Source organism: Otolemur garnettii, unplaced genomic scaffold (genome assembly GCF_000181295.1).
Source record: "Otolemur garnettii isolate 467f Iridium unplaced genomic scaffold, OtoGar3 scaffold00081, whole genome shotgun sequence".
NCBI classification, from domain to species: Eukaryota; Metazoa; Chordata; class Mammalia; order Primates; family Galagidae; genus Otolemur; species Otolemur garnettii.
In genome coordinates this window covers 298237-315369 of record NW_003852476.1, presented here as the reverse complement: position 1 = coordinate 315369, position 17133 = coordinate 298237, and the positions used below count along the sequence as shown (strand labels likewise).

The 17133-nt window shown below is 33.3% G+C and overlaps 1 protein-coding gene across 1 annotated transcript in view; it reads right to left on the bottom strand.

The window, feature by feature from the left end:
• KTN1 (kinectin 1) overlaps positions 1-17133 on the bottom strand; it is a 132607-nt gene that overhangs the window by 20998 nt on the left and 94476 nt on the right. Inside the window, exons 30-37 of the mRNA XM_003794397.3 lie at positions 14861-14929; positions 13581-13615; positions 12010-12100; positions 9533-9619; positions 6160-6249; positions 1484-1564; positions 373-462; positions 157-249 (exon numbers count right to left, since the gene is read on the bottom strand). Coding sequence (XP_003794445.1) covers positions 157-249; positions 373-462; positions 1484-1564; positions 6160-6249; positions 9533-9619; positions 12010-12100; positions 13581-13615; positions 14861-14929 — 636 coding nt within the window. The remainder of the gene's footprint in view (positions 1-156; positions 250-372; positions 463-1483; positions 1565-6159; positions 6250-9532; positions 9620-12009; positions 12101-13580; positions 13616-14860; positions 14930-17133) is intronic.

Here is a 17133-nt window from a genome sequence, read left to right as displayed (position 1 = left end):
TAAAAACCAGTTATTTTTCAAACTTGGGTGGCATCACCCAAATGGGCCCTTAAAGGGCTCATTAAAACAAACATTGCTGTCTCTACTATCCTGCCATGTTTCAGATTCTGTAGCTGGATTCTGAACCACTGATCTGAGGTTTTCCTCAGTAAATACCTGTTTAATAGTCTTTTGTGATTCATCGACCTTAACTTTCCATTTATTTTCTTCTTGTTCCACACTTCTCTGTAGCTTCTGTAAAATTCCTTCCTACAGACAAAAGTATAGCTGCTTTAAAAAATTCATGTTCTAATGAGAAGACAAACTAGGCAAAGAAGGAAAGTTAATGATTTAAAAATAAAATACAAATGTAGATTAAAAATCATTTCCTACTGTTTCTGCAAGGACAGATTTGTATTTTTCACACTCGAGCTGTAACAATGTGTGCATTTCATCAGCTTCTTTCAACTTGTGCTCTAGAACCTACAAAAAATGAAATAAAGAGAAATTCTGTAATTTTATCAGAAAGTTGTGTGGTTCAAACTTGTTTCAGTAGTTAATGCTATATTATGATAAATGCTTTCTAACTGTTTTATAATAAAATACTATCTTTCAACCTTTCTAAGTAGCAATGAAGTTTAGTAACCTTTTTGATCACTTGTTTTTACTAATAGAACAAGTCTGCTTACTACAAAACATATTAAACAATTTAGAATAAATAGGCTTGATATTCTTCAGCCAGGTGGTAAAAATCAGAGCACATCCACATGTGGAGTTAAGGTCACAAGGCCTATGCTAAACACATGGGTTGGGGAATTTTATTCATGCCACTTAAGATATCATAAAACAGTAATATTAAAACCCTCCAATTTTGGCTCAGTGCCTGTGGCTCAAGTGGCTAAGGCACCAGCCACATACACCTAAGGTGGAGGGTTCAAATCCAGACTGGGCCCACCAAACAACAATGACGGCCGCAACCAAAAAATAGCCAGGTGTTGTGGAGGGCGCCTGTGGTCCCAGCTACTTGGGAGGCTGAGGCAGAAGACTTGCTTGAGCCCAGGAGCTAGAGGTTGCTGTGAGCTGTGATGCCACAGCACTCTACCCAGGGGGACAGCTTGAGGCTCTGTTTCAAAAAAAAAAAAAAGAACCTCCAATTTTAGTAGCTAAGAATAAAAACCAATCCAGTTTCTGAATACCTCTAAGGATATATTTGGTGATGCCACAGTAAACCAGTGAGATTACACCTATCTCAAGTGATCTTTACTTTTTAAACCTAGGCTAAGAAGTAAGGGATAATTAAGTATCCAGTTTAAAAACAAGTAAGATACACAAGTTAAAGAAATGGCAGTTTTGTACACAAATCAAATGCAAGACGACTTTTCCAGCAAAGTTTATACAAAATGAAATCCCCTTAACACTTTCTCAAAAGATCACTATTCCACTAATAATACATCCTTTGTCTTGCCCATGTTTACAATATAAACCATTCACTTCTTGAACTAACCTCAACCTCCTCTGAACCTGAAGTTCCAGCCACACATTCTCTTGCCTTCTTTTCAAATCCATGCAACCATTCACTATAACTCTGTGGGGGCGAAAAGTCATAATCAATTTCTAAAAAATATCTAAATGAAATAGATTAAACACTTAAAATAACCAAATTAGACAATTATGAAAGAAACCTACATAAACACCACCCAGTTACAAATTTCGAACACTAACATAACTCTTACATAAGTTGAACATAACCCTGACTTGAAAATAAATACTAAAAATATACCTATTTTGTGTTACCATCAAAATAATATCCTGACCAAAAATATCTACAACTCAATTTTGGAATTTCAGGTAGAAAACTGGGCTCAAATATGGCTTCTATAACTTACTAGCTTTAAAATCAATAAATTCAATCCTTAAAACACAGAAAATCCAGAATGAGTAATCTATCAAAAAATTTTTTTCAGGCTAGGTGCAATGGCTTATCTCTATACTCCTAGTACTTCCAGAAGCCAATACAGAAGGATCACCTGAGCCCAGGAACTTGAGACCAGCCATATAGCAAGACTCCCTCCTTACAAGAAACAGGAAAGTTTGCCAGGTATGATGGCAGGCACCTATAGGCCAAGCCACTTGGGATCTGAGGCAGGACTGCTTGACACAGGAGTTCGAGGTTGCCATAAGCTATGATCATGCCACTTCACACACTTGCCCAAGCAAAAGTGCCTGTGTTTAAAAAAACAAACAAAAAACTTCCACTTTTTAAAGTAAAACAGTTCTCAAAAATGACATATTTTGAATTCATAAAATGAAATTTCAACTGAAGATGTTATATTTGAAGGATTTCAAGTTCTCTGAAGGTACTCCAGGGATTCTGAAAATATTTTATTCAAATTAAGAAATATATATTATGAAGAATTTTTTTAAATCATGAGAAATGATAAGCATACACAAATACTTATTTCAATCCAACAAAAACTTAATTTGTGCTGACATGCTAGCGGATATAAATAATGCATCTATTCCAGGTTTAGCAATTACTCAATTTTAGATTAAATATTCTAAATTATAGATGCTTATCTAAACTTTGAACTCTGAGAATATCAGATACTAATTGTTAAAACCAAATTTCTTCTTATTCTTTGTAAGTCTTTGGTTTAGTAAAATTTAGGGAAATTCACTTATAAAATTTCTATGAACTGCTATAATATAAAAGTTTTATTTAAGGAGTGGAATCAGTGTTATCTATGATAAACTATCAAATAAGAACAAAAAAGTAGATGCTGAAATCACTCATAGTATAATACCTTTAATACCAAATTATTTTTTATAAAGTCTCCAATTAACATTCTGACATTACAAATTTGAATGAAGACTAAACATATCCTACTAAAATTCTATGTAACAGCTTCAAATATGGGGACCCAACATAAATTAAAATCAGGTAAAAAAGTGATTTAGTTGCTTAAAATTTGTAAGTCTCCCTCTACGTCATATAGTTGAGATCTGCTAAACAATGGCAAACAGTAAAAAAAAATTCATTTCATGTACAAAACCTTTCTATTTATTATGTTAATTCACCTTAACATTAATGAAGCTTCTTGCATTATTACTTAAGGTAAATATTATCCTCCATATCTTTAAAAACCTAAAATGCTATAGAAAGTTTAATGTATTTCTTAAATAGAGACATGCAGAAATACTCAACTTTCAACAGTTATATGAATAAAGGGCAAATATTATCTATGTCTTATGGATAATAAGCCATGAGTTAAAGAACATGTAACGTTCTTTACACATACAGCATAACCTCTGTATGCTGACCACCCGAAGGACTATAACAAACTAGTCAATATGTGGAGGTGGCCAAGATAAAGAACTAGGCCTAGGCCTACTGTACTGACATATACAGCTGCTGCAAGTCTGATCTATGGAAATTAAAAATTAGGTCAACTTAAGGAGGTAGTCAACTATGGAGGTTCTATTATTATTTATAGTGTCAAAAAGATTTGGTGACTGAGGGCAAGAAGTGTTACGGCTAAGAATGAGTTTGGTGGATATGCTAATTACTCTGATCTGATCACTACACAGTACGTGTATTGAAGTATCACAATGCACCTAATGTTTGCATCCCCAAACCTGTGCTGAGAGCCAGTTTGTGGACTGTTAGGAAAACAGCCGGAATAGCCAGAGGTTAAGGGGTCAGTGAGTTGAATGAGGAAGCGATTGAAGCTTCTTCTGTACTTACAGCCACTTCCTGTTATTTGCATCATCTCCTGAGCTCCACCTCCTGTCAGATCAGAGGCATTAGATTCTCATAGGCACAGGAACCCTACTGTATGTAAACTGTATATGTGAGGGATCTAGGCAGTATGCTAGTGCTAAACTTTAAACTCTGAAAAAAAAAAAAAAAAACCACCCTGATGACATGAGGTGGAGCTGAGGTGGTAATGCCAGCTCTGGGGAGCAGCTACAAATACAGATGATCAGTAGCAGAAAATCTGACTGCACAGAGACCAAAATAAATCAGCTGCTTGCAGGCTCATATCAAACCCACCCGTCCCCCAACTGTGGAAAGACTGTCTTTCATGAAATCAGTCCCTGGTGCAAAACAGGTTGGAGACTGCTGCCTTAAATCTTATATATACAATTGTCAATTTGAAAAATAAAACTAAATTATTTTTAAAGAATAAATTTGTTACATTAAAAAAATCCTACACAATCTTTGAAGAAGGGAAATTATTAGTCATTAACTCATGGCTCAAAGAAACCTGCTAAATAAAAACATCCCCAAATCTTATTACCATTAATAAAATATACAGTAGAAACAAAAATAGGTTTGGCCACAAAGGAAAAAACATGAAATATTTTAATAAAACCCCTTCTCTCAAGTTCAACATAAGCAGTCTATGTTTACCCAGTGAAATGAAAGACATTTATTCAGTTCAACTCAAAGTGATAAAGATCTACTAAACTGATCAAACTTGAATGCATTCTCAATAATTACAATAGAAAACAAAATAATCTTCTCTCCCTCCTTAAATGTAGGCTGTATGTGTATATATATATAATCTAGGAGTGCAAGTAGTTCACTACTACACATCAAATCAGCCATTAAGTTTACTCACACCACCTCCAGCACTCAAACCCAGAGGAGCTGGAGTTCCTTGGGGAGACAGCTGATCCCAAGCAAGGAGCAGGAATTGTGTCTGATCAATGAGGACCATTCTGTCATACCACAAAACATAGACGCTCTCACAGGTTAGCTACACTATATCCAAAGGACTTGGTAACCAGCCTAAATAAGCTCCAAGGAGCCAAAGGAAGACAAGCAGACATTAAAGATCTCCTGATGAAAGTGCATAGTGTCTCCTCATGAAGTGGGCTTGCCCTCACTCTACCTTACCCTCAAAGTACTAAACCTGAATCTGGTCAGGACTCTACTGACTAGGAATTTATGTGATACTCAAAGGATATAGGAACACGCTGACACCACAGAGATGCAGTCAACTAAATCCAAACTGTGGAAAAGTGGACAGGAGAGCACCAGATTTATTACATAAGAAGTGAAATAAAAATACCTAAGAGACATCCTAAGTAAATCAGTCACATGTTGACTTTATTTGGGTCCTGATTAGAAGCAACTACAATAAGTTATTATTTAATTAAAATATAAGACAAGTTATATTGGAAAAATGCAAGCAGACCAGATGCACAAAATTAAAGATGTACTATAGTATTTAATGTGATAATAGTATTTCTTAAAGAGATGTTCATCCTTTAGAAGTCAGTACCAAAATAGTTACAGACAAAATGCTCAAACATCCTTCAAAATAGTATAGGTAATGCAGGATAGGAAGTAAAACAAGCTTGTTTATATACTGATGCCAGCCATGTTCTGATGTCTGATGAAGTTAAGATAGTGGGTATACTGGGCTTCATTATGCTAATCTTTCTGCTTTTGAAGTTTTCCATTAAAATAAAAAAAGACCTACACATTATTTTAGGAAATTCACATGCACTCTCATCAACTTTCTCTGCCCTTGAATATTTAATGTATTAATTCTCTGATCCAAGGTAAATTCTCTCTCCCACTTAAAGCATGTATGACCTCAAGTAAAGCAAGATATTCAACATTAACTGCAAGACTCTGGCTTTAAGAAATGAGCAAATGGGCACATCTCTTAGGTGCGGCACAACTACCCCAGGGACTTTACCTAACAAAAGCAAACATTGTAACTAATCATTTGTACATTCATATTAACTTGAAATAAAAACAAAAAATAAATTAATATATGGTCAACATTTTGAGCTTTTAAATGTAAAAAGGCTGGTTCATAGCATCAAATACATAAAAAAATGTTGCTTGAACTAAGATGTAACTTCTCAAAATTCAGTTCTATTTTGAAAAAGCCATTAAGAACATTGTAGTACTGGTTTTATTAAACTTTAGAAATATTTCTTACCCAAATATGATGAGTATAAGTAAATATAAATAGTATGTCTCATATGTAACTTTTATAGAATACAACTAAAGTATCAGATAAATAAATAGAAATGCATCTTGAACCATATTATTGTCTTAAATTCTCAAAAGCACCCTAGGTTAATAACAAGATTAGAATTAGTACACTATTGAAATGGTGCAAATGTTGTTGTTAAAAAATAATAAATTAGTCTTACCAAATTAGAAGGGACAGACACCGTGGGAAATAACTTTTTGAGAACTTCTTTAGCCTCCAACTCAACAGCTTCCACATGTTGTTGTCTTTCCTAAAGCAGAAGATAAATCAACCTTCTAAAATTACAGAATATTTAGAAAAGGATATTATCTTTTAAGTTCAAAGGGAAGAAAAGGTTTTAAAAATTATTTTAGTACTGAAAAATGTTTAACTCTCCCATTTTAAGATATCAAAATGCTTCCATAAGAAAAAAATCTGCTGTATCTCTAAAACATCCTAAATAGCAAATCATGTCTCAGCAGTAACTGACAATGCAGACATTCTCCTTGGCACTGGAGATCAACTGACTTGCTTCTCCAGGAATAATTCAAAACACACAGACACACACAAAAAAACATTTCTTACAGCTATAATTTTATAAACTGACAATACTTAAAAACGTTGCTCAGATGCATCCAACTGAGGCTTACTGGCTGGTAAATCTCTAAAGAAAAAAAAAAAAACCAGCATCATTCATGGACTAGGACTATATTGTCATGAGATTAAAATGGCAACTTTCAATTCCAGCTTCAAGGTTAAGTGAAGCTATCTAGTCTAAACGAAGTAAAAAAGAACAATCAAAATTTGATGAGTAACAGAAATAGAAAAAAAAAAAAAAAGGAAAAGCTGATGGCTTATTACATCACTAATGCTAAGCATTAATAAGACTAATTCTGACACTTGTACATGGACTCTATAAGCTACAAATTTGAAGACATGTTATAAAGTAAGTGTAAATTTTCTGGGTTTTAAGTTCCAGTATAAGGTATCAGTCATAAGCTAAAAACCATGGTTTGTCAAAATTAGGGCGATGACTTGATCACATGCAAAAAACCCCAAATCTAATATTCAAACTATCTTCTCAAAATAAAAAATGACACCTATGAAAAATATAAGCCAGGCCAAGAAAATCATCTGAAAACAACATTCAAAGTTCAACAAGTGACAAGAAGGCAAGCAAGCCAGCAACATCTCAGCCATATTTTCCCCCACGGTTTTAGGTCTGACTTTTGAAATCTATTACTGATTCAAGGTAAATATATATTTTAATTTAAGAAAATCTCATCACATGAAAATCTAAATCTACCCAATTAAAAAGCTAGAGATTTCAACATTTATTAAAAAAATCTGTTAACTAAGGATTAGTGGCAGCAATTTTAAAATAGATGTTTTAATGAGGTATTTTCAATAATTCAATGAAGTCTACTAATTTTCAGGAATACATTTAACTGCATAAAATGAGGTATATTCATTCAATGAAAATAATTAGATTTCAGAGACATTAAGAGGTCACTTTTATTATTTGACCAAGAAGTGCTAGAATAATTTTTAAAGGAAATCAATAAGAAACAGATATTATGAAACAGAAGCTTTTAAAAACTTCCTCAGGAAAAAAATAGTAACTAAAGGAAGTGTCTAACTCATAATCAAGATCCACAAAGATGAAAAGTTACTTTCTTCCTGTACTAATAATTTTAGTTAAAACGTTTTCATTTGTTATACTAGTTTGGCCACAGACACCAGTTTCCATTCCACTTTAATACCTGAAAAAATCTAATATTGAAAACTGCATTACTGTAATTCTCTTCCTATCTTTATCTAAGTGAAATGTACAGGGTGGACAAAGTCCATGTACAATCTAAATAGTCAACCATTTTAAACTGCGCACAAACTCTATGCCACCTTGCATAAAGTGTCTTTAAAGCAAACCTGTCATTTATAGGGGCTTAAGGGTATTTACTATTTAAAAAAATAAAATAATTAAAAACAAGACTAGGAAGGTAGTATGTCATCATCCTCTATCACGTTTTAGGTGAGTTGACTTTTACTTACTTCTAGCATCTAAAGCACTAAGTGTTTTATATTGTTCCTTCTCCTTACAGCACAATTTGTGGCACTGGGTCAATGAGTAATCACTTTATACCTGCACTATTTAAAGACTGTCTAAATACCACTGAAATGTAGATGACTGAATTCTATTCTCAGTAAATCTTTACCTATATGATAAGGCAGCAGGCACATAAATTCTAATTTTCTTTAGGAATCATGCAAGAATGAACTTCTTGCAGGAACGTCATGAATAGCACTTCTTAGATACATAATCTCACTAACAAAAGCAAAAAGGTAGCTCTTAGAGAAAACCATACCAGAACCCTCACTGCCAGCATTAATGACAGCACAATTGTAATCACTCATTACTAAACAATAATTTTCTATCTAGCCTAGATTATTTCTTTGACCTAAATTTCTGTGGTCCCAGTATCTACCAGCTATCTCAAATTTACTTATAAAGGAAAACCTAAATCCATTACACTAAAAGAAATAAAGCTACTAACATACTTGATAAAAAAAAATTTATAGAACTATTTTGTAATTTTAAAAAGTCCTTCAAATGTCACTAAGATTTGTATTTAAAATTCCATAAATTACCTTGGCACACAAAATACTTTCAGAATGCTAAAATCAATCATATAGGTTCCTTCCTTTACTCATCTGCAAAACTCAATACCTCTGTTCCACATTTATGTACGGTGGTAGGAATTTTCAAATAGTTCACTGAACTGGCTGACACATTCTATTCTCTCAATCTTTAAAAACAACTTCCCCATTAAAATTCATTAGAAAAAATTCATACCCAACAGAACAACTTGAGCTCAAGGAGAATGTCCTTCATTGTTTTGAAGACAGAGGTAGATATTATGTTTTAGGAGTGCTTCACATACTCTGATCAAGAAAATTATCTCTTGATCCTAATAATTCATATTAAACCACAAAACACATGCATCATTATTATCCAGTAACATATAATGATTAAGTTCACCATTCCCAAGGAACCATCCCCAGCAACGAACCCAAAATTGATCCCTTTCCTGTACTTGTTAAGACTTTCACCATTTTTCTATCTTATCTGAATCATCTTGGTGTGCCCACAAAAAAGGCCTAGTTTACTGTGCATCTTAGGTACATGCTACAAATTTGTTAATCCAGTTGTACTTTTTTTAGCTCAGGATTTTCATCAAAGTTCTTTTAGTCAACCCAGTCAGTGCACACTGTCTGACAAGACCTTATCATAGGTCTTCTGAGACTCTTCAGCTTAAGGTAGTCTTCGACAAACCCAAACAATGGTGATTATCTAATCACCACAAATTAGCAGGCCCCAAACTAAAGCTTCAAGGAGTGGATGAAAAAAGCAGGGATGATAGAGATGATAAATGTGGATGGTAAGGAGATTTTATATTTAAATTGCAGCAAAATTAAATGCTTCAGTCTGATTTTAATACAGGCTGCAGGTTTTCTCTGTTCAGCGGACTGTATCTAGGAGTGAGCATTACAACCTTGGAAGTCTTGTCCACTTTGTCCTGCAGCATTTTTTCAGTTGATGCCAAAGCTTCCATTGCTTCCCAGTTTTTCTCCCGAAGGTCCTAATCATTTTTAGAAAGAATGATTTCAGTTTTTCCATTATTGAAAGATTTTTGCTTTTTACTTCATCAGTATTTTTGCACTGCATTTAAATGCTGGTTACTGCAAAAGTATTTCAATGGGAAAATATGCATATTAGCAAAAAAAATGAAAAGCAATGTTTAGAAGTTTGAATGAGAAAATAAAGATGCCCAATTTCCATGTTTTAGTATACACACCAAATATGCCAGCTTTTAAAATAATTAGTGTGCACACATGACAAAGAAGAAAGCATCAAAAGTAAACAAACTGAGATTACAAACATGATTTCAGATATACCAAACATTAAGAGGATTCAAGGCAGAGCAAATACACAAGTTTTGCAAAAAGCTGCACACATGACTTTTAAACAAGGACCAAGTATCACTCACAGGACTTTCCATCACAGTGTAAAAATTCCTGTATTTATGTTTTAATAAAATTAACACATTTCAAATCTACCTAAGAATGCCACAGTTCCTCACTGTGTTCTCTACCTTATTTGGCATGCTCAAATGTGTATGCTGTGTAACGACCTGACATGCACTGCAGGAACTAGTTGATCAAAGCAAACAGGAATGCTGGAAAGCCACAAAATACATTCTCTTGGAGGAGAACCAGAAGTCATTAAAAACGGAGCTCTAAAAGATCTAGATTTTAACATTTCATTAGTAAACAAAGACTGTTACAGCTCAATCTTTCTTCCAAATTAGAAATCTAAACAGATAAAAACAAAGAAAAAAATAAAAAGCCAATAATTACCATTTATTAAATGCTTATTAATATTTGCCAAACTTGTACTTGATGTTTCACGAATCCTCATTAACCTTCACAACAACCCCATGAGGCATTTATGTCCATTTTATAAATAGGGAAAGCACACCTAAGTAAGAAATTTTGCCAACTGACACATCAAGAGGCGGCAGAACAAATGGCACACGTTGAATGGAGAGATGCTGTCGCCTGCAGCCTCCAGCGTCCTCGCTCTCTCCCCCAGCGATTCTGCAGCTGCTGCTGCTTTACTAGACTAGCATTACCATGCCCTCCTTACCTCAGAATCCTGATCATAAAGCACAGTTAAGATGTTACCAGTGTTACCAGCAAGTTCACCTCAAGTTTTACATCTAAATAATACTGTTAGTAATGTTGCACAAACATATAAAGGTCAATTTACATACCTAATTTTGACAAACTCAGGGGTGCAAAAAAATGCCAACTTGTTAAATTAGCAATTTAACACAAACTTTGAAATAACATACAATAGAAAACATTTATTGTCAGTACTCCCTTACATTTCATTAAATGCCTTGCTCAAGTCTTAATATTTCGTCTCTAATTAAAAATTTCTTCTCTACTAAGAAAGCTTAGACTCTACTTATAGGTGTCACCTTCTGGTAAGAGAGGGTTTAAGAAATTAACCACTTGTCTATTCAGTGTAAGTATTTATACTTCTGAAAGATACAAATATATATTGTTTTGAGACAGAGTCTCACTATGTCGCCCTTGGTAGAGTGCTGTGGCGTCACAGCTCACAGCAAACTCAAACTCTTGGGCTTAAGTGATTCTTTTGCCTCAGCCTCCCAAGTATCTGGGACTACATGCGCCCGCCACAATGCACGGCTATTTTTTGGTTGCAGGTGTCACTGGTGTTTAGCAGGCTTGGGCCTGAAATTGTCACCTTCAGTGTATGTGGCTGGTGCCCTCCTTACTGAGCTACTGAGTAGGGCGCCAGCCAAGATTTATATTTTTGGAAACATTATTTCTTCCTGGGCATAAGGCACCAGCCCCATATGCCAAAGATGGTGAGTTCAAACCCAGCCCCGGCCAAAAACTGGAAAAAAAAAAAAAAAAAAACACCACTATCTCTTCCTGTTTTAGTATAAATATAATCAGGTTCTAAGGCTTCTGACACAATTGTCAAAATTTGAACCACTTCTCAGAAAAGGAAAGTTCCAAAGCTTTGAAAAGACTGAGCATATTGAGTTTAAATATTTGCATTATTTTTACTTTACAAAAAGGCTAAACAAGATTTTAAAATACTAAGCTGAAAGAATTATTTTTCCAAAATAAACATCCAACAAAAAGTCAATCATATTTTAGTTATTCCTTAAACTAAAGACACAATAATTACAGTTTCAACATTTAAAATGTTATTTGTAAGTTTAACAATCTAGTCTTTTTGCTAACATTAAAAGAAAAATCTGCTCTCCAATAACAACCCCCCAAAAGTTATACACAGAAAGCAACAGTACTTTCCTATGAAGATTAAGAAATCTAAAGTCAAAGTATTACCAAAGAGGGGAAAAAAATTCCTGAACTGTATTTCAAAGTTGAAATAATAAAAAGGAAAACTTCACTTTAAAGATTTACTTACATTGTTTTTCTTCCTCTGGTGTTCAACTGCATCCTTCAAAGACTCTAACTCATTCCGGAGACCACTTACTTCTTTCTCTCTTTCTGAAATTCTAAACCAGAACATGAACACATACAACAAGATTTTAGGAAAGTAATGATACAACTTAGATCTTTATCTTTCAATATTTGTGACCATAAAATAGAAATACCAAGCAGTGATGCTCTGGAAAGTGCATTATCTTAATATTTTAGCTACCATTCACAGAGAAAGCCCATCTTACTAATGATTACTTTCAGAAATGATTTTTAAAATAAGTGTTTGCACACAATATGGCATGCTGAAAGTTTATGTGCTAAAGAGAAATCTAATCTCATCCCCTAAGAGACAGTTCATGAATGTATGAACTGCTATAGTTGTAGTTATTTTTATTTTCACCTGATTCAGCATAGTAGCTATTTTCAGAGAAGTGAAACTGATACAGCAGTCCACAAATAAATATGTATATATGTGTGTGTGTGTATGTGTGTGTACATATATATTCATAAGTCAATTCTGTCTTTAAGTGGGTAGGCCACAACACAAGTTACCATATTAAATTAAGCTAGATGTTTTCTTGCCATTTTCATACCATACCAATCTCAGGATTCATGTTTCCTTCTGGTCCTGTCCAATGGATCAGGTTTCTCCAGTTATTTGGAGAAAGCAATGGGAAATATTCACAAATAGATTCTATTATACTTGAGAGTGGCTTAAATCTCAAATAAGACTCCACATAGCAGACAAATTAGACTTTGAGCATACCTAACAGTCCATTTTGGTATGGCCCTTGAACTAAGAGTTGTTTTTACACTGCTAATGGTTGTTTTTTAAAATGTATACAAAATGGACCTATATGTTCCACAAAATCTAAAATATTCACTATCAGGTGTCTTACAGATCCTTGCTCTGTGTAGACAAAATTCCATTTTATTGGTAAAAAATTCCATCCTAGTAAATAACTTTGTAAATATGCCAACATGGAAGAACATTTAGATGACCTATTAATGTATTTAATGTGGTTGAAATTTTAACATGTTGAAACATGCTAACTTATCTGAAATTATCTTAAATGTAGCATCTTAGAGAAAAGTACAAGCTAAAAAAGAAAAATGTTCCAGTAAAAAAGGTCTTCTTAAAAGAGACAACCATAAAGATTACAAATTTTCTTTAAAAATGTAGAAACTAAATCAAAATTTGCATTATTTGATTCCACAATAAGATCCAGAAGAAGATTCAGTAGGATAACAGAAATAATTAAAGAACATTTAGTAAAGCCTTCAAAATATAGTTTGATTCGATGTTTTCTGAATCCCTAAAAGAAACCAAACATCTCCCTCAACAAAATATTCAAAGAAATCTAAATACTATAAAAAGGCACATTAGTCGGCCAAAAGCACAGCTAAGCCCTACTGACTTGCAGTTCAAAATATCCAAATAAAACCCTAAAAATTAGGTAGCCATTGCAATTACTATATAGTAAATTGCTTATCTGAGAGCAGTTTAGCACATAAAAATAACTGCCACTTCCCAAAAAGTGAATCAATACTTACACTTTTAATAATTCTTCATGAGGAGAAAAAGATGCCTATTAAAAGAGTTAAATGTTATTTCAGAACAAACCTTTCTTGAAGATTCAAAAAGACTTAAAGTTCTTCTAAGATATAAATTAAGGTAAAAGTAGCATATATTTCATGTCATTTTAATTTTATTAAAATCAGTGGAAAAAGTATGTATACTGAATGCTAAACTTAATCTCCATTGTTACTACGTACAGTAAGTCCCCAAGTTATAAACATCCAACTTATATACAGCTCAGACTTATAAACTATGTCTATAGTAGTTAAGTCCCTAAGTTATAAACATCTGACTGATACATGACTCACACTTACAAACAAAGCCTATTACACGTAATAAAGAAATGTACCTACTCCAACTTACATTGTTCTTAATTCAACTTAAGAACAACCTACATCATCTACGTCGTTCATAACCTGGGGACCGCCTATACTTATCAGTGTTTGCTAATTTCCTACCATGTGCATTGTGATGATAACTTAAATTTTCATACTGCACAATTCATTTGACTACATAAAAACGTTAAGCTTTTGAAAGTTAAAAAAAAAATACCATAAATGAAATTTAAACTAGGAAATTTCTTCATACATGACAAAAAAACTGATTATACATAATATGCAAAGAAACACAGCCCTCTGACAATACGGTACTTTTTCCTTGATGATTATACTCTCCTAAACCTAATTACTATATGCTTCCTGTCCAGAAGGACTAATTCTTTTGTCCCTCAAAATATATTTACTAGATTATCCACACATGTTGTTGATAAATTAATTTAAGAAAATATTTTGGGTAACCTATCTTAAGAAAGAAAAATCATGTTTATTTTATTTTTACCAGCAGAATTATACCTTGAAAAGTTAAGGTTGTAGACTATCGCTTATGATATTGTTAGTTTCTCTCCAATTACTGATGTTTACTTGGAGAGAGAAGAGATAGAGGATACATGTATCTTTAAACCCATTACATTTAATATTTTAACTAACTTACTGAGAAAGGCATGCTAAACGATCAGGAAACATACAAATATAAACATAGCTGGAATTCGGATAGTAACATCATTTGTGTATACTTTATAGATTGCAGATTTTACCTTAGACTAGCATAGCAAATTCCTTTAGGAAATTTAATAAACTTATAAATAAAACACATATTTTATTCTCAATGAAAATGTAAAAATGACAAAAGTATTTTCTATCACTGGTTATATAATTTTTTACCACATAAAGTCAAGATATCTAATAACAGTACCTACCTGTTGGCAGTTCTGTTGTTTAAGCTGCTCAATTTGGGATTTAAATAATTTGTTTTCATCTTGTACCTCCTATTTAAATGAAAATTAAAGATGAGTAAACTAAGTTAAGTACTAATTTTAGTAACTAAAATTAAAGGTTCTTACTTTCCATATAAACTTTTTCTTTCTTTCTTTTTTTTGAGACATAGTCTCACTCTGTCACCCAGGGTAGAGTGCCATGGCATCATCATAGCTCACAGCAACCTCAAACTCAAGAGATCCTCTTGCCTCAGCCTCCCGAGAAGCTGGGACTACAGGTGTCCATCACTACACCTGGCTAATTTTTTTCTATTTTTAGTAGAGATGGGGTCACACTCTTGCTCAGCCTGGTCTCCAATTCCTCAGCTCAAGCAATCTACCCCTTTTAGCCTCCCAGTGTGCTAGGACTACAGGAGCCACTCACTGCTCCCAAGCCTTCCATATAAACTTTTGAAAAAAAATCACACAAGCTAGAAAATTCTAAAATAGTAATAATTTTGAAAGGATGCAATATGCCCTATATAAAAACCTACTATGAAATTAGAGTAATTATATTTAGTATTGGCCTGAGAGTAGCCATGTCTCAATGGAAAAAAATAAGAACCAGAACTAGACCCATACACCTGTAAGAATTTAGTGCAGGGAGAAACTTCAGATAAGTAATGCAAGGTTTATCAACTTTGACTCTAAGGACTAGGTAGTTCTTTGCTGTGGGTACTATTTTGTGCACTACAAAACCTTTAGCAGTACCCATGCCTCTATCTACTGATCCAGCAGTACCTCTCCCCCAGCTGTCACAACCAAAAATATCTCCAGATACTGCTCCCCGGGAAAGGCCGATGCAGTAATGATGGGTTAGTTTATAACGAGGCTAGCCTTCTCTTTTAAAAAAGTAGAATGTTATTCTCACAGCTTACTGAAATAAATTACATATAAATAAAAAAATCTAAACAAAAAACATAAATGTATTAGAAGAAAATATGTGAAAATATTTCTATGATCATAAAGTGAAAGATACCTTTCTAAGACTTAAAACTCAAGATATTACATATATGCGAGTATATAAAAGTTCTAAATTTTCAAAAGGAAAAAAACAAACTGAAAAAGCAAAACTGGGGAAACTAAATCACTCACATAATGACACAAGCCTAATTTCCCTTACTATATAAAAAAAGATCTTACAAATAAGTAAAAAAAGAAAGAAAAAAATATATGAGGAAATTAAAGAACAATTCATATACAAATGGTTTAAACGTAAGAAAAATGCTTAACTTCTCTCATAATCAAATGCAAATTAAATACAATCCTACCATCTTTCAAGTATAGTATCAAGTCCTTGTCAGAACTGAAAAGGAAGAAGGGGAAAAGGCCCTCAGTTGACAAGAGTCTAAATCAGTACAAACACTTTTGAAGGGCAATTTATCAGCATTATCAAAGATAAAAATGAACCTACTTGGGAGGAAGAGGGACTGGGACGGAACCATGCCTTGAAACATGGAATATGAATGAAACTAATCAGAGACAATGTAAGCACCTACAGATTTGCTATCACTTCAAATCAATGCACTATAAGTACTTTAAATATTAACTACGTGAGGGTGAAATGATACTGACTTTCCACTTAACTATTTATACCTTTGAAACAAACCAAAAAACCCTACATAAACACTGACCCAGCTAAGTAGTTATAATACAAATATACTAGCAAAAATATTCAAAACAGATGTGCAAGGATATTCTCTGTTAGTATTGTTTCTAAGAAAAACAACCCTAAATAATCTAGGTATCCATCAACTGGCAATGGTTATATATAAATGATGATACAATCACATAATACTATAAAGCTATTAAAAGTTAAAGACAGAAAAGTGCTCTCAAAAAACCCATCAACTGGCATTGGTTATATATAAATGATGATACAATCACATAATACTATAAAGCTATTAAAAGTTAAAGACAGAAAAGTGCTCTCAAAAAACCCTGTTCATTGGTGAGGAACAGAGAAGCAAAATACTGAAGTATACAATTAACAATAACATATCCTAAATAAGTATATACACATACATACATTTTATGTATGGGTAGTTTCTCCAAAGATATACCAACAATTGCTGGTAGTAATTATCTCTGAGAAATGAGTGAGACCCAGTGTCTAGGTAGAAAGGTACTCAGTCTATATTCCTTTTCCTTTGGTAGCAGTTAAAAATTTTTTAAAACATGCAACAACAATAATTCACCCAATAACTAATTTCAAG